The sequence below is a fragment of the Varroa destructor genome, unplaced genomic scaffold (assembly GCF_002443255.2).
Source record: "Varroa destructor unplaced genomic scaffold, Vdes_3.0 BEIS01000002.1, whole genome shotgun sequence".
Taxonomy (NCBI): domain Eukaryota; kingdom Metazoa; phylum Arthropoda; class Arachnida; order Mesostigmata; family Varroidae; genus Varroa; species Varroa destructor.
Window position 1 is genome coordinate 34,780,883 of NW_019211455.1, and position 23,503 is coordinate 34,804,385.

At 38.3% G+C, this 23,503-nt stretch overlaps 1 protein-coding gene across 6 annotated transcripts in view; it reads right to left on the reverse strand.

The window, feature by feature from the left end:
• Window positions 1-3,270: 3,270 nt before the first annotated feature.
• The window catches only part of LOC111245599 (melatonin receptor type 1B-B-like), a 52,541-nt gene continuing 32,308 nt past the window's right edge, over window positions 3,271-23,503 (reverse strand). For 4 of the 6 annotated variants that reach the window (XM_086980125.1, XM_086980127.1, XM_086980128.1 and 1 more), the window contains 4 exons: window positions 18,767-19,025; window positions 8,381-8,641; window positions 8,010-8,253; window positions 3,271-4,425 (listed from right to left, as the gene is read on the reverse strand). In XM_086980125.1, coding sequence (XP_086836251.1) covers window positions 4,266-4,425; window positions 8,010-8,253; window positions 8,381-8,641; window positions 18,767-19,025 — 924 coding nt within the window. In that variant the 3' untranslated portion in view covers window positions 3,271-4,265. Of the gene's footprint in view, window positions 4,426-6,410; window positions 6,898-8,009; window positions 8,254-8,380; window positions 8,642-18,766; window positions 19,036-23,503 lie in introns of all 6 variants that reach the window. The other 2 variants (XR_015321114.1, XM_022794160.2) reach the window with 2 other exon arrangements.

Below are 23,503 nucleotides of genomic sequence, written 5' to 3' on the forward strand. Positions count from 1 at the left end.
GATCTTCTCCTTTTTTTGTTCGCTGAATAACCACATTCACCGTATAACCCTTAACGTTGGGAACTCAACATGTAATTGCACACACATTTTTTTTAGAAAATAAGAAAAAGTCATGAACAGTGACTGAGGTACATACTTTGCATATGAGGGACTTTTTTGCCCTTGGTGATTAAGGGTTCTGCTGGCGAAATCTAGGACAGAATTATATCCCAAATACTAAAAATAAGGAAACTGAACAAAAAATGGGTTACCTATGAGTTGAACCAAGGCCAGTTGGAAATGCATGTAATATATTCCATGTTTGCGTCACTTCAATCAACAAAAAACCGCTTGAAGCGTGGTTCAATATTTAACACCGGCCGGAGAGAGTGAGAGAGAAAACGAAATAATAGCTTTACCCTGGAGAATTCTGTGGTAATGTCTTGGTAATAGTAGTAGTTACAATGGACCTCAAGGGCATTTGCTATTAAAAGATACTCGCCGAAAATGACACAATAATGACGGCCTGCTATATAGAGTTCCCACGAAACTCATGGATATTTCGTACGATAGTCGACAGCACACAGTGTGATTACTTGATGACAACGCTAGTCATCGGCACACCTCAACTACTTCCTGTATTGCGCAAAGGAATATTTGACGTTGGCTTCAATGCGCATATTCTCCCGATTTAAGCGCTTGATTATCGAACTTAACATGCCATAAAGAGAGCAACTTTTGGGCAAGAATATGTTAATACTGATTTACTTCGAGAAGCTATATGCAGGTACATGTAGGAACGCTAAATATAAGTTTATAGCTACCCAGAAGCTGCCAAGCTACGTGGTAAGTAGTTAAGGAAAGTACTTCCAACATGTATTAAAAAAATCGTTTTACCATGTTGTATCCTGATTCTTTGTTGTAAATGAATACAAGATTTTTGCTAAGGAATTAATTACTTTGAATCGACCGATACGGTGACAGGATTACTCTAATATTAGCTATTATTAATAATTTTAATTAAGAGAGTAATGTTACATTTTACCAGATTATTGGAAAAAAAGGTACGTGTTGGGTTTAAATGGAGCGTAGGGAAGCATTTTACGGTACTTTATTATGTATTATAAATTGTATGGGAATACAGAATTGTTTTGTGAAAAATTACCTTTATTTTCTGATTCTTAATTTTTGCACACTGCGAATTCACTTTTGTTATTAAGGCCCGCTAACAAAACTAAAAGGTTTTCCCACTATCACGAAGCTCTCCGAAAAGATATATAAGATCTCGGTGTTGTCCCTCGATGAGTTGTTTTTGGTAAGATTATTATAATAATATAATAATTTCCGAAATCCCCAATAGTTGCTTGACAATAACTGGATATGTTTGTTTTTGTTTTAAGTAATTTTATGGACTTCTTATCGGTTGTGATCGGTAAATCTTGCATATGTAATGTTTCCTCATATTAGTGCTCGTTTTCACTATTTGTAGCTTTGGTTAGTTCAGCTTTATTACCCAATATATATATTACCCATAATTTTCTTGATAAGCGATGTACCTACTCCACCTTTCCTTTGGTTATTTGGTTTTCATTTTTGTTTGCGACCGAATGCTTCTAGACTGAAATAACTGATGAGTAATTTCGAGATGAACATGGCTTTTCTTAGAGCGTTCTCTGATTGCATACTACACAACAGCTTTTCTCTTTATGCATCTCTGTTTCTACTCAGTTAATAGATGTTCTCATTTTCTAACTTATTGACGCACTTCGGTAATTCCTTGGTTTCTTATCGAATTTCTCGAAGTATTTTATGAATACTCGATAATACGCTCCTCCAACTGGTTCATCTACATCATCAACGTCACTTATTTCCATCCATTCTCACGGCCATTAAGGTTTCACGATAGTAAATGTATGATAATGTCAACCTTTTGCACCGCAAATTTGTCAATTTAGAACGTATCATTATACTAGTGCCACCGTACTTCACAATGATGTCTTTCCAATGTATGTATGCAGTTTTGGCAAACTGTCATTGGTTTTTACCATTATCGTTGCCACCATTGCGCTTGAATTTTACAAGATTGTAATTACGATGGTTACCACTTTTCTAGTAAATTTTGCTTGTAGAACTTGTAGAAACTTCAGATACTCTTTCAGAACCTTGCAACCACATGAACTCTTGCAAGCGATTTGCTGATTGGTTGCGTCTAGTTTGAGATACGATCCCATAATAGAGGTTTGTTATATATGAATAGACCATGCAGGTACTTGGACACGTATTTTGTGATTCTGAGGTGGTGAAGAGGTTAATGCATTTTTTTCAAACCTAAATCGTATTTAGAATACTTTAGAAGAGTGATATAATGAACCCATACGTTTTGCTGATACAGTCTACGCTTAGAATCTCTTTGTCTTTAAAATGGATAACCATATGAATTCGGAAAAGGGCAATGTAGTGTATAGCAGCATCTGTGTATATTAAAAACTTTTCCCGGTAGTCTCTTCAACGCAGTAAAAAGGATGAGACACATTTTTTTTAAAATTCAAAGATTGTTGCATTAAGCCTTTTATTCTATTTTTATGATTTTGAGCTAGTCTTATGAATATAGTACATCTAATGCGTGCTTGCATTGCGTTCGAGAACTGTCTGTGTGTTTCGTTATGCATCGCACCTCTATCGATTGGCTGAGTTTTTTCATGAAGTTCATGCATTAGGGGTCTAGCTACAAAAAACATCTCCCCTAAAGCGCCAAAACTACATTGCCACTAAAACAACTAAACATCCAGACATGCAACTGTAGGTCCAAATAGTATATTTTTTGCGGGGCCCATGTGAATATTTAGGATTGGTTTACAACCGTGGATTACCGGTTCCTTGTTCGCACTGAGTATTTGATCTGACTGTGTGACATACCTGCTTAAAAAAGTTGCAGCTAAGGTTAAGTTTACAACGTCCTTTTTGTATCATTAACAGCCATCTATAATTTGGTAAGTAAGCTTAAATAAGACTATAGTAATACTGGTCATGAATTTATGTCCGAGCTGACAAAAGAATTCTGTCACAGAAAATGTACATTCATAGAGCAATGTCTTAAGCGGGTAAAAATGATCTGAATGGAAAAAAATATGGTGGCCACTGGACAAACTTAACTTCGTAGTTTGTCATTTTCGTAGTATACATCTAGTGCAAGTTGAATGGAAGTGTTTCTTCAGTTGCAGATTGAATAAATAAACAGTGATAGTTTTTTAAGGCACGTATTTTGATTATGAATAATAATTCAGTACTTCATCCAGTTGCTCCATAATATTCTGTTTATTACAATTAGTTTTAGACTTGCTTTTACGTACTAGAACTATTTGCCACTGTAAAATGGTAAAAGTGAATAATACGAAATCAATATAATATCCCACATACTAAAAATATGAGAAGATTTTTATAAATTGGCCCACTCTCTATTATTTCACTTTCTTAATTAGTGGGTTATCTCCGTACATCATATAAGTGAAATGTCTGCATCAGTTGACTGATGTTAGTGCTTAATTAGGCGTTACTCCAGCGATATTGAAATACACCCGCTAAAGACATAATCCATTTTCAATATAAGATCATAAATCATATGGTTGTGGGAATTTGCAAAAAATAGGCACCTGACACATTTCAGGCCACGTAGAACGGCCGCATCTAAACGTGAGCTAAATCATATCAGTCGAAGTATCGTACGTTCTGTGCACACTGATAATACCAAGATGATTACAACATTGGAATCGCGTCAACGAAGTAATGAAAAAATTGTTCTTTCTCTAAACAATCTATTTAGAGTTGATCTTCAATCTTTAATTTATTAGAATAACCATGTTTATTAATATATACTTTATCAAGTACAGTTGAGCCTATTCCGCCCACTGGACTTTTCATACGCTAACGTTCTTCTATACAAGCTAAAACCTACATTCTGATCCTATTTTTAAAAGACAATTCCACCAGCTATTCTTTCAAGAATCTATTTCATTCCTATTTACATCTAGCTTTATGAATAGGACTAGCATCTATGCAGCTATTTACATTTGCGATTAGGCTTTTCTAGAAGTTTCTTAAACATTCTATTTTTTGGTTAAAACTGCCCGGACTTTATAATTAAATTAATTGGCAAAGTATTTTTTCTGAGGAATTAATTCATGGTGATAATAATATCAAAAATTTTGTCCATTTTGTATCCTTTTTCTCAGGTGATACTTATTTTCGTCTGTTCATTTTAATATTTTGAATAGGAGGCTCCCTATTTATCAAACGTTGTCTTCTCCAAATCGAGCTGGTAGACTTTGCACTGTAAGGTAGTAGCTATCACAAATACTCCGACTCTGCGAACGGAATGAAATTGCGTCCGGTGAAGGTTGATCCGAAACTGTGTTCCATTGCGTTAACTGGGGAAGCGATCCGCAGCGCCTGTAAACAAATAAAAGAGAAAATATAATGATTCTATTGAATCTATTGGTTGCAAGTTACTTTCTTACGGCAATAATAGTTAATGAGAACAAAGAAGGAAGCTTGAAATATTTGTATCTAAACAGCCCATGGCTGACATGGGCTGACAGTCACGAAGCTGACTTCGATCAGTCGATGATTTAAGAAAAATAATTATAGCAGACCTCCATATGACAACCAACTATGTAACCCTTTGTCGCGGCTGCAAGTGCAATATACGATCTCTTTCGTTCATTGACTAAGCATTATGTTTTACGTTAGCGGCTTTAAAGAAAAGGATAGTTTTTAGGCGCAATAATATACTGGCAATGTTATGTACAGTCCACTAGCAGTTTGGTTCACATCTATCTGACGCTGAATCACCCTAGCAAGTTACTTTACATAACTTCACATAATCTAATATTGCGTATGCAGCAGCGATCGGTTGGTAAATACGGAATTGAGAACTAGGGGAAATTGGTACGAGTTGAAACATGTTTTTAAATGAGGGTCCGTGCGGGTGCAGTGCAGTGTATGCATATATCTGAAGAGATGACAATATATCTGAAAATGCATATGTGATATTGCCTGTCTAAATTGAGTATTAAACACGCGAAACAAGAAACGTGTACTTATTCTTTAAAAACACTCAAAAATCATACTCAGTTGAAAACTGCAAAATAAATAGGCGTATGACATACTACCAGCGGGTTTAACAACTACACTGTCCAAACTCTCCGGACAATAAATCAATCATCACAGATTATTGATATTGCTATGTGACCGAAACATGAATAGACATCGTGAATAATTATCTGAAGAATTCTCATGCTGGTGAGACTTCATGCTTTATATGTTCAGTGTGACCTCTGCCTTATACGTTCACTGTTATCGGCTTCATAAGTGATTTACCTAACGGAATGCTCATGCCCAGGTATGCAATCGTCCAAACGAATTCGCTGTTTTCTTCCCATTATCATACAAGGTGACCTTTCACTTTCTTTCAAGAGTCGCAGGTCGTTTAGTTGAAGCATGTAATGATATTAAAATCAACCACTATCCTTTTTAGCTGTTGTCCTACTTGATAGAGGGGGCATAATGTAACTTCCATGTGACGAAAATATTAACAGTTAGATGTAAGGTACTAGACTGGATTTTTTAACAATCGGGGCTCCACATAGCTTGCATTGAGCCTCCTGCCCTTGTGGATCCTTGGGGCAGTGCTAAACACCTAAAGTAAGGCATGTTGTAGGAAGAATCAAAAAGGGCATGATAACTTGATCAATTTAGACGTTTTTAATTATTGTAGACAGGTGCCAATAAATATTTAAGTTTTCAGCTGTTTATCTGAATATGAATAGTACTATATTTTTAAAGTGTACAAATGTAACCTATTGCTATTAAAAGCTCCGCTCCATCAGGCTAATTGTGCGTAGAGGCAGTTACTATGACAACAGCTGTCGTAAGACCTTTGCCGAGCGTCGCTCTCAGAATGTATTTTTAATGAGCTTTGTAAGATCTTTGCGAAAACAAAAGGAACCGAAAGCTTCAATTGCATCGTCCCTTTGCATCAATACAAATAAAACTGTACTGAATAGTCATATCTGCGTATTTCGGTTACTATTTAAATCGATACTCTTCGACATCGACCCCAGTCTAACTACTTTATACCACAACTACACAGCGCTGCTGCGGCACCCTGGTCCAAGTTAAACGTCGTTCGCGAAACCACCACGGCAGGATGAATATATCGGGACGCTTACTACCCTTAGATTCTAGCCCTTAATTTTAAGGTATCTGGTAATTCTGCTTATTGGAGTATCACTTAATGATTCATTTATATTAGCGATTTTGTTTCAGATGATTTGGGTGAAAAACGATTGTTGACAAATCGTTCGATGAAAAAGACTCAATTAATTCACAAAAGCTGCATAGTCTTATCTTTTCTCGAATTGTGTAAAAATTACCTGGTAAAATCCCTACAAAATCATAGGCTTCACTTCGGTGGTATGCGGCTTTCGGCCACCGATTTCCCAGTAATATCCTTAAGCCTTTGTGAAAATTCGTCATTCACTTTTTCGCGTAATTTCGGGTCTCTCCGCATCCAGATCTTGACTCTGCTTGTTGCTCTGTAGCTGTAGCTGTCGACTGTTCTAGGGTGCCCTTCCGCTGTTTAACGTAAGAATCCTCTTGCCCCAAATAAAGACTTTCTCCCGTACTATTAACGTCTTTCTTTTTCAGGTACAGTTGTCGTCACAAGTTGTGGCCTTTGTGCACTCCATTTCTTGCATCGAACGTGTTACATTAGTTTCGTTCTTTTTCCTTGAGTTCTTCATCATATATCTATTTTTCTAGTTTCACCTCCCGGTATCGCCATCAGGCATTTCACCAGGCGGCTAGCTCGCAGCACGAAACGAAGTGTATCCGAACACGGAGCCAAAACTACAATGTGTCCTAACATTAGCAGACAAATGCGTTACGCACTGAGCCATCACAGGGGCGCGTTCTTGACCATCTCCCTAACGTGTAGTAAATTCCATTTCCCGCCGTGCATTTTTGCATCTACGTCACACCCGTGATATTAAGAACATTGCGCTCGATTTGTATTGCAAGTAAAAGGTATGTGATGCTGTCGATCTTTTCTGAGACATAATTAGACCCCTTTAAGTTTAAGACGAGTTCAATCTACTAGGGGTCCACGGTTGGATACGGCGTTGCTAGGCGCTCAGTTACTTTAAGCAACCTGTATAGACTATTTTGCCAAATAAACTAAACAAATTATTAATATTTATTTGTCTATAAGGCTTTATTATTTTAAATTAACATATTTTCAGATGCATCGTGTATTAATCTCTTTAACGACTGGACCGATGCCACGTCCCTGACCTTCGTTGAAGCCGCTACTCATATATCACTTGCCACATATTCTATTTTGCCACTCATAGCTCTAATCTGTTACTCAAATAAAGTTTTACCGGCGCAGAGGAAAGTGAGTATGATAAAAATATTAAAGACAAACTTTACTGAGAACTATACGTTTTTCACTCAGTGGCTCCATAGATAGTGCATAAAATATATGGAATAATAAAGTGTGTATAGTATGATATGCATAACAATTAACTCCGGATAACTGAAACATTTCCCCTCAAACGTAGTAATATCAATTAAGAAGCAATCTAAAATAATACATAAAGGACAAAGAGGAACATGGAAAATGATTCAGACTCCATGCGAGTCGAATAGAGCCTTAAATACTTGGTTCCTTGTATATAATTCAGACTAACTGGTTCGTTTTTTATCGGCTTTGCTATAGACCAACTAGCATGGAATTATCAACAACATATGCTACAGATGTTTTGTGTATTGCGTTTTGTTAATTTTCAGTATGATTTCTATTGTTAGAAGGACCTTGAAGGTCAATAACTGGTTTTCTAAGTATTATAATTTGATTGCAGTAGCCAAACGTCCACAACCAACAAGTCTTACGAAAAGGGTTGACTACTGAAAAATATTAGGCTTAGTGTTGAATGCAAGTGTGTTTTGTCTACCTAGTGTGCTTCGCGTACCTGATCTGTCGATTTGACTTATTGAAGATGGGTGATACCGATAAGCGGCTAAGATTGGAATTGCTTGAACGAAATGTTGCCGATCGACGAAGTATTGCGGCGATAAAGGGTGATCGTGGTGCCGATCCGGGGGGTGAAAGTTTCAAGAGATAAACTACTTGCTTACGAAGATTGCGATTCAGTAGACCGTATAACATTGGATTGAGTACGTAGCCCATAAACGACACCCAGAGACAAGCGATTCCTGTATATAGATTAAACATATTTGTTATACCGTAGTAACTCCGTAGATCGCTCTCTCTTGAACGCGGCTATTAATGGCTCCGCTGAACACTCATTTATGCTGACATCAGTAGACGATTATAACTTACTATAACTAACTGGCGAATCCAAATGTTCGTCCTGATGCTTGTAGTAGGTCGTGATATATATGAGCTGCACTAGGGTTTCGGGCATAATAAAGCTAACAAAAACTGTTGCTGCTAGAAGTAATGTCTTTGCTGCTTTGGAAAAAATCGGCCGACGAGTAGCTTGTGGACAATTGGGTATCGGGATAAGTGCTCGTCTTGCCATTTCACAACGCTCGACACGTCGGGCAACACGGTACACTAGCATATGGATGCCTAAAATACCTGCAAATAGCTCGAAAAAACAAATACGGCTAAACGCAGTTAATCAAATTATTAATTTACGGTGTCTTACCATTTTTTATGTGCTTTTTGTGTTTATATTATTGAGTCGAACAAACCGCAAACAAATGAATATTAGCTTTGTGTAGTGTACACTAAGTACAGTGTGTGGCAACCATATTAATACAATTTTAAAGATTAAATTCTCGCCATAAAATAATAAATTAACACAGTCGAGAAATCTTATTGTAACAAAATAGGTTCCTCACCAAAACCCAACTGAAAGTCTTCGCACTGAAACAATACATTTTACTGGAAAGATTCGTTAATGTACTAGTTCCAGTACGACGGAGAGTTAACTCTTATTCATACAAAAAAGAAAATGGATTCTGTATTATGTATACGGTGAAGGAGTAGACCATCGATGCTAGTCTTAGTTGCAACAATACATTGCGCTGCGACTATCATATAACCGATATTCAAACAGTAACTATTGATTATTTATATTTTTGTTCGTCGCGCTCAGCTATCGTTATAAGCAACAACGCTCATGCAATATTCGCGCGTTTCCTGCACGGAGTGACCTAATAATACAACGTCTTTGAGGAAACATCCCCTGATTAATCACCACCCTTACAACTGGGCGTCGTCTAAAATGGTTCTGGCGGTTTTGTACCTTTATATGCCATCGAGTATGGTTCTTGCAGTCTAAAATCTTTTCAATTTGTATCTGGCGGTTTCGTACGGTATACATTCGCCCGCTTCCCGTGTGATAGTCGTCTAATCTTTTCCCTTTGTCAAGTCCCTTTGCGATCACATCGCTTTTTGGAGCTCTGCTTCAGTGCTAGCATGTAGGCCGTTGGCTGATATGTCCAGTAACCATTATGACAAAAATAGCCTGCCTTTAAATGTTTCGAGTATTACGTTCGGCAACAAGCCAGCACGAAGCGAAGTGTGTCTATGCTACGATGTGAACCAAGATTACCACGTGTCCTTCAAGCTTGGGTTAAGTGGGTAACCTGCCTTTGGCAATGATCTTCGGTGGCTTCGAGGTTTCCAGCTCCTTTCCCTGTCATCCATGAACCCCTTTGATCGCCTCATTTATAGCTAAAGCGAGTTCTCCATTCGCTTTTTTCTCTGCCACAAAATTGCGGAAGATTAAGCCTTTGTTGAACATTAACAATACATCGGCCAACATGTAGCGCGTTTATATGCGAATTGCTTCAATCTGGTTAAATGTGTGCACAATGCCGAAACTGGGTAATTGTGGTCCACGTGGTCACCAACGCGGAAGAAAAGAAAGAAGAGAAGGCTCAGTCGCGAAGGACTAGCATTGACAGAAGGAGGCTTTACCAACGAGGGTGTACAAACTTGTGCCACATTGGGACCAAGCGGCCGTACGAGGTTGGACACCAACGCGGAAGAAAAGAAAGAAGGGAAGGCTCAGTCGCGAAGGACTAGCATTGACAGAAGGAGGCTTTACCAACGAGGGTGTACAAACTTGTGCCACATTGGGACCAAGCGGCCGTACGAGGTTGTACACCAACGCGGAAGAAAAGGAAGAAGGGAAGGCTCAGTCGCGAAGGACTAGCATTGACAGAAGGAGGCTTTACCAACGAGGGTGTACAAACTTGTGCCACATTGGGACCAAGCGACCGTACGAGGTTGTCAGATCCGAGATGTAAGACTGTATGAAGGCTAGAGCACCACGATTGTGACGACAGCGTACGGTCGTTAGGGAGGCAGGCAGCCGGAAGATGTTGCAAAAAGAATGCAGTCGCTGGGGGAACACCAAATACTGCGTAAACGCAGCATAAATAGTATCGAGGGCCTGTAACGCACCTGTCTGAACAGCCATTAGCCGATAAATTATCAGTGCACGACCTCTATTTTATCTTCATATATTATATATATTATTATTTTTATAATATATTTATGAACCAAAACGAAAGACGCCAAGCTATCTTTACTGTCCATGTGTGCAAATACTTCAGTGTGTATGTGTATTCAATGTGTTGTTAGATTAGCCACTTCCTACTGCCTCCTCCGTATAGGCATCCGTATGTAAAGGGTAAATAAACACTTCTCTACTGAAGTAAGTCCACCATTAGTCATGTCTTTTTCCCACTCAGAAAAACGATTTGACAAAAATTGTTCGACTAATTACTGGGCAGAAAAAAATCACTGAAAGTTAATTTTAACAAAGATGTTACCTTTATCTTGAATAGCAACCAAAATACCTCGAACTGATTATGCTACCGCGACATCCGGCCTACTAACAGTATGTATCACAAAGCCTTCTGCTCTTTTTTTTGCTAGTTTTTGCTTAAAACTCTATTTCGTCTGCCCAAACCGAATCTTTTTCACATCCGTTAACGCCTCCTCAGCGTTTTCTGCAACCAATGGCCTCCTTAATGGCAGATATTGGAATACACGTTAGTGTAGCCACCACTTCCGACCCAACTATACGCCGGGACCAATATGTAAACGTGTCGTACCCGCTACAACAACAATTTTCGAGTGCTTGGAGGTCTACCCGTCTTTTCGAACTGACAGGGAATGATCGCGGCTTCAGTTTAGGCTTCCGCAACCCACATCATCGCTGTACTCGTTTTAGGTCGAAATACAAACCTCAGCCTAATGCTATTTTCCCTGTGTCGTTCCCCGAAACCAAGGGTGCTTGTCATGTGACCGCTTCGTTCACAGGAAGCGATCGTGTGAACCACTGGGTACCTTTTTTTAAAATGATGATGGAAAGGCAGCAATAGTCTATGGTGAACCCTATTGTAACATGTTGCAAGCTTTTTGTGGTTCGAAATAAGGAAAATCTGGTGCAGAGAGCTTCTGGTTTCAACAAAATGAAAACAATTCCAGACGGTGCGAGAGGCAGTCAGTCTAGTTTAAATCACGTTTCCAGACCGGCCGATCTCGGTACACAGCGGTTACACCCAGCGAGCGTCAGTAGTCCTGTAATTTGACTTCCCTTAGTTTTTCTTATAAGGCTTCTTATGAAACTCATAAAAATCAATAAAATAATTCCAAAAACAATCGACGACCCTAAACACCGTATTTGTGAAGTGATTAGTGAAATTGGCCCTGAATCGTAAAGAACTGTGACTCAAAATCTCGTAAAAAGGATCGAACTATGCCTGGTCCTTGAGAAGATATTTGGCTGACGTTCTTTTCCGTGTATAGTGCAAATCTAACCACTGAATCAAAGTAACGTAGGAATGAAAACACACATAGAGCCTTTCTTTCGTTGGAACTTCCGGGAACACTGAAATTTTTGCGACCTTATACTTTCTACCCTTTTTGAACAAATTTTTTAGAGTCCCACCAGAAATTTTCAGATCTGGTATGAAACACCTTTACGTCAAATGCACAGTTACAAATTTGAATTTTCAATTATCAAAAACGATGATACTACGCCGGCTCGAAGTTAGTAATACTGACGCAAGAGAGCTTTTAAGCCAGACTCCTAAGGCGACTTTAACAATCTTTAGAATGCGTGGCCTAACATCATCATAAAAACGCCTAGCTCATCTTTGTATACGGTCCTTTCTATTACGAAGCTTTATTTATGCGACACAACTAGGCTACGTCGAAGAAATTATTAGAACTGTGTTGTAATGATAATTTGTATTCCAAGCTCTGTGAATAAAGGCGTGAATGAATGGAAAGAACAAGTAACAGCCATGAACAATACAGCAAGCTCTTCAAATCAGAACAATCAGCCGCAGCGAACTGTTAGAATATAAATAAAACTCACAGTTAACTGATACGAATAAATGAACCTACGCAGAATGACTGTCGGTAATGTCTGCGTCGCTCGTTCACGCACCATTGCCAGTACAGAAAATTGCTCAAAACTTGTAGTACTGGCTCACACTATGTAAATTCACCAGCAGTGGATCGACTCTTTCGGTCGAGAAAAGCTACAGCGCCCTAATTTGGCTGGCTCCGACTTTGAACGGAACAACCTTACGCGTAATCTTCGGATGCGTCGACCCTACAACAACTTATTGGTTTGGTTACTTCCGCCACCGAAGAAAAAGTTCTCAGGCTTATCGACAACATCGTTCCATGGTTCGATTTGGTTAATATTGAATTAATAAAACAAAAAACCAGTTCACAGCAAATTGCGGTATCACGCCATCGCTATTCTAATAGACGGTGCTTTTTTCGCATTGTAGTGGGTTGCGTGGACGAGGTTTTTGATAATTGTCGTTCCAGGTGGCGGCCAAGATGGTAGCGAGGCTTTTATTATACAAGAATTTTCCAAATAAATCACATGTTCGTATTTAGCCGTTTGTTTTGTGAAGATCTTTCTCACAAAAATAAAATACTTGTATGGATGGGAATTTATGTACAGGTCACAAATTTGCTGATTTGCGTTTTTTTGCGAGGAAGATAAAGGAAGAAGCGCAGACGCCAGAATTTAAAGCTCACTAAAACAGGCGCAAATGATACAGAAAATATGAACCTAGGCGCGAAAAATTACGAGCACGATTTGGAACATCACGTCGTTAAAAGTATACCATAAAAGAGAGCTGTTTCCTAGGAGGGAAAATGTTAACCCTAATTCCAGCCAAAGGAACACTTGTAGAGAATGGGTTGCTACGATGCCGAGCTCGTGCATTTCATGACTCCCGTAAAAGTATTCTAAGAATCTCAAGGACCGATACCTGTAGGGTCCTCTTGATCCAGGTTCGGTCAAATGAATGATTACTTATTTGTTAAGTACGCCAGTGACTGTTCAATCCGATGTGTGTCTTTGAGTCTTTGCACGGCTTTGATGGCGTAGCAATGGACGTTTAGCTATCCACGCACGCTTTGGCAAAAGTGTTCTACGGACACATTGTTGCTACGAAGGTAATAATCACGAAGATCTTTGGTTCTCGAAGACATCCGAAGAGTGACGCGTCAGTGCTTGTGAGAATGCCACCGTGGTCGATAACCGATCGCCAACGTACCTCGATGAACGTGTCAGTAGCTTTCCACTCTAATGTCAGCCCACTTCCTCCAGGTCAGAACTATGTATTATCATGGTACGCGATCGCCTCAGAAACATCAGAACAGTGGCAAGTGATGTTGTCTGATCCAAGCATTTCCAATCTGCGATCCTGCGGTGTACGAACTGCCTCAAAATTATCTAAATACTCTTGGTATCTGGAATATATCATGCAACTACAATCAACAAATTAAGAACAAGGGCAAGCGAAAAGTAATTAAAGCGGAGAATGTCTGTCTATTGACGGAAAACAGTATGCTTGGCTGAAGAATCGTATCCCAGTCTTTGAATATCATGCCGTATGAGATGAAACCATTTTCAAACGCACAGTGAAGTTGCCAATAGCGTTAGGCTACGCAACTGCTATGGTCATTAGAAATTAAGTAAAAAACTAATTGTTCAGTTTAATAATGTCGATGGTAGAGCCATAAACGTTTTATATGTTGATATAACGTCAACATTTTTTTTCACTGATTGAAGTGTTTATTACAGTAAAGTGCCTCCTACCTAAAAATTGTCAAAAAGGCTATGATATATATACAGCGCGTCACGACGACTACAGGAAACAATTCTAGCGTAGCAATCCGTGGGTTTTATCAAAACTGGCTTTGTCATGTTTTGTATCCTAAATATTATGAACCATTTATTTATGCAATGATCTAGATTCACTTCATTCCACTCGACAATCAGTTTCTTTAGTTTCAAGTTCTGCGTGGCTGCAACGATTCTCTTGATGGCACATTCCGACAAATACCTCGGAGTAACAAAGACGAATAGGCCAAGCTGCTTTTACAAAGATCCAACTAATCATCAACAAATTCTCCCTAAGGAACTGCTGAATATTTTTTCCTTTGTCTGCAGCATTCTTCTCAAGGAGACTATGACACTTTAAATGTTACTGGCAATATTGTGATTTTCGGAGCTTATGCCCACTAAAATCGCGCTCTCCTTTGGGCGTACTAGCCAGCCTACACCCGTTGTTTATCCGGTAGCGGATATCGCAGTTGCCAAAATGTTCCCGAGCTCGAAGCTGGATTATATACTGCGTTTTTAATTGATCAATATTGGAAAGGCAGCTAAATAATTATTAGGAAAATTTGAGTTTGGTTTGCCGTGGAAACACTAACCATAGCCCCCGTAGTGTGTCCTTGGTACATATAGATAAAACCTCTCTCATCACTGGCAACCATCAGAAGCTCGAAATTTGATATGTTGTTATCGCTGCTGTGAAAAGAGATTACAAATTGTTTACGAAATATAGTTGACATAACGTGCGGTTGGAGTAATTGACGTCGACATAAAATTTGTCTGCGGGCGCTGTGCTCTAAAATGTGGCTAATCTTTTTTACAGATCTTTGATACCTGCTGTACACTTCATCATGCTAAGAAATAAATTGTTTTGTTTACTTAGTTACTTTTTTTTAGTGTTGAGTTGTTCAGTGAGAATGTGCGAATCAAGGCCTGTATCGCCCATCATACTTTGGGTAAGGACACACGATGCGGGACGAAGTTTGGCGACAACGAAGTCGAATTTTAGGTTCACCTCGTCTAGCAATTCTCGCTTGGTCTGCATGGACGTCTCAAACGTTCGTTGCTTGTAACGAGGTTCAAAAACTGCTTAGGCGACCCAAGCTCTTCCCCCGAGAAATGCTTAGCAGGTTTATCTCTAAGTCCCCGCTATGCGGAATCTAGAACCGAAATACCAAAGGCTTCCTCCTTTTTATGTACCGCTTCAGCTTCTATATGTTTTCATTGCCATTGAACCTGAGATTACCTTCTGTCTAAACTTCATTCAGAAATATCAACCAAGCTGCGTACGCTGTCGTCTATCTTATCGCTGCCGCAGTTATACATGCTAATTCTAGCATTTAACAGGCAAGGCAAACTGTAAGCTTTGTATCACGGCATACATAGAGAAGATTAGTTATATACAAAATTACCTAAATTCTGAAAAAGAAGTTTGATCATATATATACTCTAAGGCAAATTTCTAGATAGTTACCCTGCAAATGTGCTATATATATAGATTGACCACTGCATTATGATCAAAAATCTGCAAAAGATTTAATTCTGGTCTTCGTCGTTAACACTCAAAATGATTCATAGAACTAATCATCTTCTCCTGATTTTTCTTACTGATTATATTGTATACTCAGTGCTATGCCATGGCTTATAGTTTTATTTAACGTGCCTCCCAGTTCGACCGAGTTAATGCCTGCAGTGATTGTCAGTACCTTAAATAAGTATAACTCAACTCATGGTTTGTCGCTAAGATAAGTGTTTATCACCGCCTAACCTTAGCCCTGATTTGATTACCATGATTATCGGGGTTCTCCTATAAACAAAACCCACTGCGTCTGAAACATTGTGTAAAAAACATCTTTGAAACGCAAAGACTTTTAGCCCTACGGGTATCTTAGGCATATCAAACAATAGGTATTAAGTGGCTTTTGTGCTAGCATGACTTGGGGAGGCTCTTTCCGAGGTATCCAATAGAAGAAAATCAGGGAATGACAGGAAGAGTAATAAACCGTATGGCTGTACTGCATTATTGTTATTATTATTATATACGCACTCCCACATAGATTTAGCCCGGATTAGTATCCCTGTTTCGAGTTTCATGTTCGGCATCGTCGTTAGCCATTCCATCAGACGGCTAGTTCCCAACGCTGAACAAAGTGTATGTATGCCCGAATTCGAGCCTACACCACAACGTGTTCCTAAAATTAGCAGGCAAATATGTTATTTACTAAGCGACCGGATTAGTCTGTGGAGCTATTGCAATGAACCAGTTCCAGCATTGCTGTTTGTAGCGCTTCGTAGAAGTCGAATGAATCGGGCGCTGTAGGTATGGACGAGAACGCTGAACGACGACTAGGATCGATCAAGTCTCGGAGGCACCTCGACACAGGCAACAAGAACATAGCTAAAGCAGGTACCACCCTCAAAGCCTCATGGATTTTCTCGTATCACTGTGACAAATCAACTGGAGCTACCGTATATCGTTGTAACTTTTCTAAAGGACACCAAGAAAGTAGGGCGGAGTAGTACTTTCGCCAACCATGTTACTATAGTCGTTCTTACCGACTTTCAGGTGCTTTCAAGGCTTGCTTGGGCATACCAAACCCACCACCAGACGCACCAGACGAAAACAGGTCCAAATTTTGGGTACAGGTGGACACAGTTTTGGATGGAGAAATGATTCAACGTATGTCCCCACGTGCTTCACTTACAGGGAAGGGGGCACCTTAGGATATTACTCTGAACCTCCACTCCGCTTAAACGTTTTGCCGGGGTCTGCCTTTACGTTCGTTTACGGAGTGACTACGGTAAACACCGAGATTGTAAAAAGGGCCTTCAAGAAATTGCGAGTGCGCTACCACGTCATTTATTATCGTGAGTAGAGTGGCACCACTCAGCGTTGACTGACAGTGAGCGCAAAAAACACACAGTTACGTTAAAAAAACGTAATTCGGTAGCGCGGCTGAATATGAAGATGCGTGCAGCGAATATTGATTATATTATACCTAGGTAAATGTTACTCGCATAAGCTGCTGTTTGCGGTGAGAATGTCTACAACCTTCTTATTTGTAGTAATGTTAATTGATATAGTTATTTTTTTATCTAAACTAGTGTGCTCTTCTTCGTTATGGGAAAGTTATCAGAGGTAATTTTCAGGATGATTATGTTCCGATGCCAAATTAACTTGCCTCCCATATAACGGTTTCCCAAGAAGCAAGCTGTTCACACCATACGCAGAATATCCAAAGCAAATCCTATAGACGTGGTTGAAAAACGTTAATTAGTAGGAATAGTATCTTTAGATTCATTTTTTTTTGTTATTTTTGTGTCTCAGCACGACGTGGGACTTTTGTTCCCAAACTGTGCAGTAGTTATTTGTCATTGACAAAAAACAGTTGTTATGGTATGTTCAGGTAGTTGATTTTCAAGCAAAGAAAAGTCCTGATTTTGAGGGGTACATTGTTGGCTTTTACTTTTTAGCCATTGCATTCATGGGCAACGCGCTTAATGTTCTTGATGAAGTTGTTTGTGGAAGTTCAACTCTTTCTTGTTTTCTACAAAGTGACTTGGCCGTGGATCTCTTTGGTAGGATTCCTTATAAAGAATATATAGTATTTTTTCCTCAGAGACTACTGCTACATTACTGACAAAATTAGTTGCCAGTAAGAAAGCGCGACAGATGTTTACGCGTGGTCTCTGCTTTTTTATTACGATTACTCCAGTATTGTTATGTCAGGAGAAGAATTCTTCATTTCTTTCGAGCAGACCTCGTGAAAAGCCTGTTTTTGTTCGGCTAGATAACAAGCCCTCTATGGATTCCTTAATTAGCATTCTTATGAGTATGATAGATTTTTCGTAGCAACTGAGAATCGAGGAACTGAGAGTGAGAAGACTCTAATTCAAACAAACTTGAATTCTTTTCTTCTACGATGCGATGTCAGCCAATTGATATGAAAGTACGCACACATTAATCCAAGACAACTTATTACAGTGATCTCTGGAGATACAAAAAGGCTCTGAAGCTCGCTAGGTATACGTTTGGCAAGGCGTTACTTTGAAGACATAGAAATTTACTGGTGAATCTTGTAGCAGAGCGAAATATAAAATGACTGTACCATCTGTGCTTGATTTTAACTCAGGCATCAGCTCCAGTATCCTTAAGCTCTTGTGAATGGGCTTGACAGGCATTTAGCAACTCTTACATTGCCATTGCTACTTTCCTTGACACTCATTCTGGTATTCGGGTAAGCATAATACTGATCTGGCAGACGAGCCGAACGTCGTTTAGGTCATATTTAGGCTAAAAGCCATAATAGTTGGATAATTATGTGAAAAAAGGTGTAAATATCTTATAGGATATTAATGGTTATGATGATGTTATAACAATGCAATAATTATGATGCTAAATTTTTGTGCAATGCAACACTTTATTCATCACCGTTTTCAAACAAAAAAAAACAAATAAGCGTTTTGAAAGCTGCGGTTCTACAATTAGACCAAAAGTCGGTATTGTATTGCGTTACATACTCCTTTATGTTTGAATAAAGATATTATTATTCAATTTACCGTACTAACCTGATCATGTATCCACTCACCTGCTGTGGGAAAGACGACGCCCAGCACAAGAGCGCTAATGACATAGCTGCGTGAAGCAGGTTGTCGATCTCGCAAATCGTGCCAACAATGAAGTGAAGTAGGATCGAAGGTGAACGAAGGGGGACCATGGCTAGTTAGAGGCACCACGGCGATTGCTAACGAAACCATCCAGCCTATTAAGAGAGATATGGCAGCTCCGGCTCGAAGACTCAGACCTGAAGAACGCCGATCCCGATGCGTTGCTAAAGGCCATGCAACCTGTACAAATCTGGCAATGGAGTTTAACTTACATTTAATTTAAAATTCACATTGAGATATTCTATGAAAACTATGACTCGAGCTAATGTTTTTTTCAACAAAATATGTTTATTTAATCTCAGTATTCGTTATATTTACTCAAATTTTAAGAGCCCTGTTCTAATGAATACGTATACATAGATGGGGAGAACCAGATTGATAGTTAGAAGAAGAGGAAGTCTACAAGTATAGAGAACGTAGGTTCAGAGTACCAACGGGCGTCAGATAAGTGCTGCATACAACTAAAATGCACCATTACACACTGAGTAATTCATAAACAGACAGACTGGAATATGGAATTGTGTCCCTAGAAAATGAATATTCCTTGGAGCATACGTGCCGACACGTGCATACATGAAGGATAAAACAACTTGAATTGTTTATTTTTTTTTTATAAATTTAAGGTTATATATGTCTTTTGAATCATTTCGATACCCTCAGTGATTTGACACAGTATCTCCCAGAAAATTGTGACATAAGCATACCGCAGCAGAAAAAAGCAAACATAAGCAAACTTATTTCTAAACGAAACTAACTGCTCTTTTTATTACAAAAAAATACACTTCTTAGTTAAGCATGCATTTAGAAACCACTTAATGCTTTTGATGGTCTCACAATGTGTCAGAAGATTCGCAACACAAGTACATCAAAAAAAAAAAAGGTTGCACATAAAAGTACAGTAAAGTCAGCCAAAAAATAGAATGCATTATTTCAATAGATGTTGTTAATGCAGGAACTACAAGATAGGATTTGCTAAACCCAGTTTAAAATGGAATTTAACTCTACTAAAAGCTCCATGAATAACAAAATGCATTGAATCTATTTTCTGTTCCTCATATACATGTCGATTCTCTCAGTTCTAACTAAAGCGGAGCTAGGTTGTCCGCACAAAAATATACGAAATCGGAAAATGTGAAAGCTTTAACATAATGGGCAACGGAAGAGTTATTATTTAATATGTTATTGATAAACATGTCAAAGGAAATTTTATGTCATTGTTAAATGTCTGCCAACTCCCTAAATTGGCTGACATGTATTAAGGTTCTGACGCCTGTTTTCTCCGAATCTCGTAGCTGACATGAAAGTAACAAACTGACGACGCTTAACACTGTAACCTAGGAAAGCTACCCGTACGTTATTACTAAAACTAAAGTATACAGAGTCTCATTGGGTTGCCTTGTTGACACAAAGAAATTTTTGTATTGATTAACAGGTTTTTAGCGTTATATTTACTATTTTCATTAAAAAATGTGATATTGGTATTAATAAGAAGCCAAAAGTTCGAAATTTTTAAAGCTACTTATCGGTGCACGCGTTGAACTGTTTCTTAAATTCCGGTCATTATAGAATGAAAACTCCTAACTAATATGTCAATTAGATATACGCGTTCAAATGTCTAGAACTTTAAACTACAGATTCAGCAAGAAACAAACTATTGAAAGTCCAGGAGAAACAATGCATTTATCACGATATGAATAGAAAATATTCACAAAATTTGAAATACATAGTTCGTTTATTTAAATTGGACAGAAATGCTATTTAAATGAAGTAGAAATGAACTAGAGGTTTTTAAATACGTAGCAAAGACGCTATCATCTGCTCCATTCAAGAAAACAACAACTTGGGTCAGATAGCCCAACAAATCACAATGGGTTACCAGAAGATAATTTCAAGTGAGAGTCGTCAACAACTTTACAATAATTGGTTATGTTCTGCTCAGCTATTATAAAATTCTACGCCATCTAATACGAAACGCAAAAATGAACTCCTTGGCGTGACATTGAGTTACAGCCGTTCTAGACAACACACGAAATTTTATAAAATCATAAAACCGAATCAAAGATTTAATAAAAGCCGTTATGTACAGAAATTTATGTATCAGTATTATGCTATTTTCTTGAAGATAGGTCTGAAAAACCTCCACTACGAGAATAACCCATAGCATATATAATGTATATCTACCAACTGTTAAAATAATAGACTGTATCCTATAACCACAGCCATGAACAAATCGCTATCTACGTTGTTACGTTATTATTTCAAAAAATGAGCCTGCCCTCAAAGCCACTGGAAATTTGATGTAGTACTAAGTATTGTGCTTTTTTTGCTAACTCTCATTTTCAACTGCTTCAATACAAACAGAACAATCAAAGGTGCTCGCAATGCAAACGCATAAAATTGTAAAACTATAAAGAATCAGTTATTTGCATCGTAAATTTATGTATGCACTGACTTTTTCCTCCCTGAGTAGCCTAAGCGTTAAAAGGTACGTCACCTAAATTGTAATCAAATTCGAACACCGATGTAGCATGATATCCATTTGCCCTGATTGTGAGATGTAATCCTGAATGTAGTTTCGATTGGTGATGCAGCCACCGATATGAAAGAAAATACGTCAAGTAGTAAAATGTATGTAAACCTCCAAAACATTAAGGCAGTTTTCAGTGGAAGCAAACTGAGGCAAAGAGGGACATCAGCAAATCAACTATTGTTAATGTACAGAAAACCGTTGCAGAAATTAATTTCTAAAATGTACTTTTCACACGATAGTTTTCACAACCGTTTTACCGGGAAATTTAGCCAAGGAAGCATCTATTTCGTCGACTACAACTGAAATTTCTCCGTATGGCTACTAAAGCCAATTTAAAAGCGAGAGGTGTGTTAACATCTCCTAATAGAGTATCTTGATCCATGGATTGCGTTAGATGGTTCTGTCCTTATAACATGGTGTTTAGTCGGTTGTCTCTGGTCGCTTTATGGATATAAAGAACAGCAGTGGTTCTTAAAAAGTTTGTCTTTCTTCTTTTCTTAATACCACTATGCAGTCCTTGCAAACAGAATTAGGGGTGCACTTGAGATGCCAGATATTTGGCGTAAATTAAAACAAAAATTAGAGTTGACTCTGCATGCATTCGTATGTATTATCTTAACTGCAACTCCTACACAGTAAAATATAAATGTTTTAAAGTGCACTAAATAAGTCAATAACAGTAAGGCATTTTTCACCATTTGTATAATATATATTTTCCATCGTAGAATCAATACATGCGGGTTATCATTAACTTCATACCGTTTTTGTAAACCTACTTATTTCCAAATTCTAACCGTTTTAGCTGCCCAAGCCTGCTTAATTATAAATATGGTGTTCCCACTGCCTATGTAGTAGACAAAAGCTTATCATTTCGCCGTCTTTTCAAAGGAAAACTGGGCGAATGAGGTTTTAATTTCCGTAAAAGTCAAATTTCAGGGTAGCTGGCGGCTGAGCACTTTAAAAATTGCCGTATACCTTATATTATAGATATGGGTTATAGTCTTTACCACAGTGCAGTTTTTCGTATTTTGTTTTATTAAAGTCAACCAAATTGTATTGTTTTTGGGAAGTTAAAGCGTAATCGTGTTCTTTCAAGATAGGTGACATAGAGGACATAGAGCCTACAATAATGAGCAAAAAACACCCAACTGCTTGACAATTGCTGAATTATATGTGGAGATACTAAATAACAACGCTAGTAATGCTCACTAACTTTATAATTATAACTATCTTAGCATCAATATTTTGTTTTTGTGATAAAAAGTGACAAGCCGTTTACTTTGTAGGCGACACAAAACGGAGCTACAAGCATGAGGTTTAATCGTAGATTTTAAGTACATTGATCTTATTCATCGAATCATTACACAATTCAAATTATAATATTCTAAATATATTATATTTAATATTTTGATTGCTCTCATATACTTCAGATCCGGCTTCATCGTTTTCAATAGCCGCACGATACCTATGCATAACATGCTTCAAGCGTAGAAAAGGCCTGATTGTCCATTTTTTATTTCGCAATTGTCTTAGCACTCAGATTTTGCTTCCACGGGAGTTACCCCTTTTTAGCTATGCTACTTTTTTTATTTCATAATTTTTTAATGTAGGGACGAAAAATTATATTCTCGAAGAAAGTAAAAAAGTAACCCATAAGGTTTGAAAACGTGATTAATACTCATATGCCCAGAAATAGCCAGAAAAGAGAAGTCCATATACTATAAATCAACGACGATCAGTCATTGCTTAGATCTCTTGTAGCCCTTACCTGAGTAGATAATCATCATAGATTAATATGGCCCAGTTTCATATTGGTAAGTTGAACTAAGAGAGCACTAAACAGTAACCCAAGATAATAAAGTGGTAACAAAGACTGTGCTCAGTGAACACGGCACAGGCGTACCCTCACCCAAAAGAAACGTAAATGACGATAAAAGATTAGCTAGATTATGACTAATAAGCAATGAGAGCGACCGCTTGGCCAATTGGACAAAACAGGACAATTAACAATGGGACGAGGTATTCATCGTGAGGACAAATAAAAATGCCAATGGGGATGCCAATGAGGACGTGATACGCAAGATATCGGCACTGAAAATGGTCCCGAAAATGTAGGAGCCAATATTTA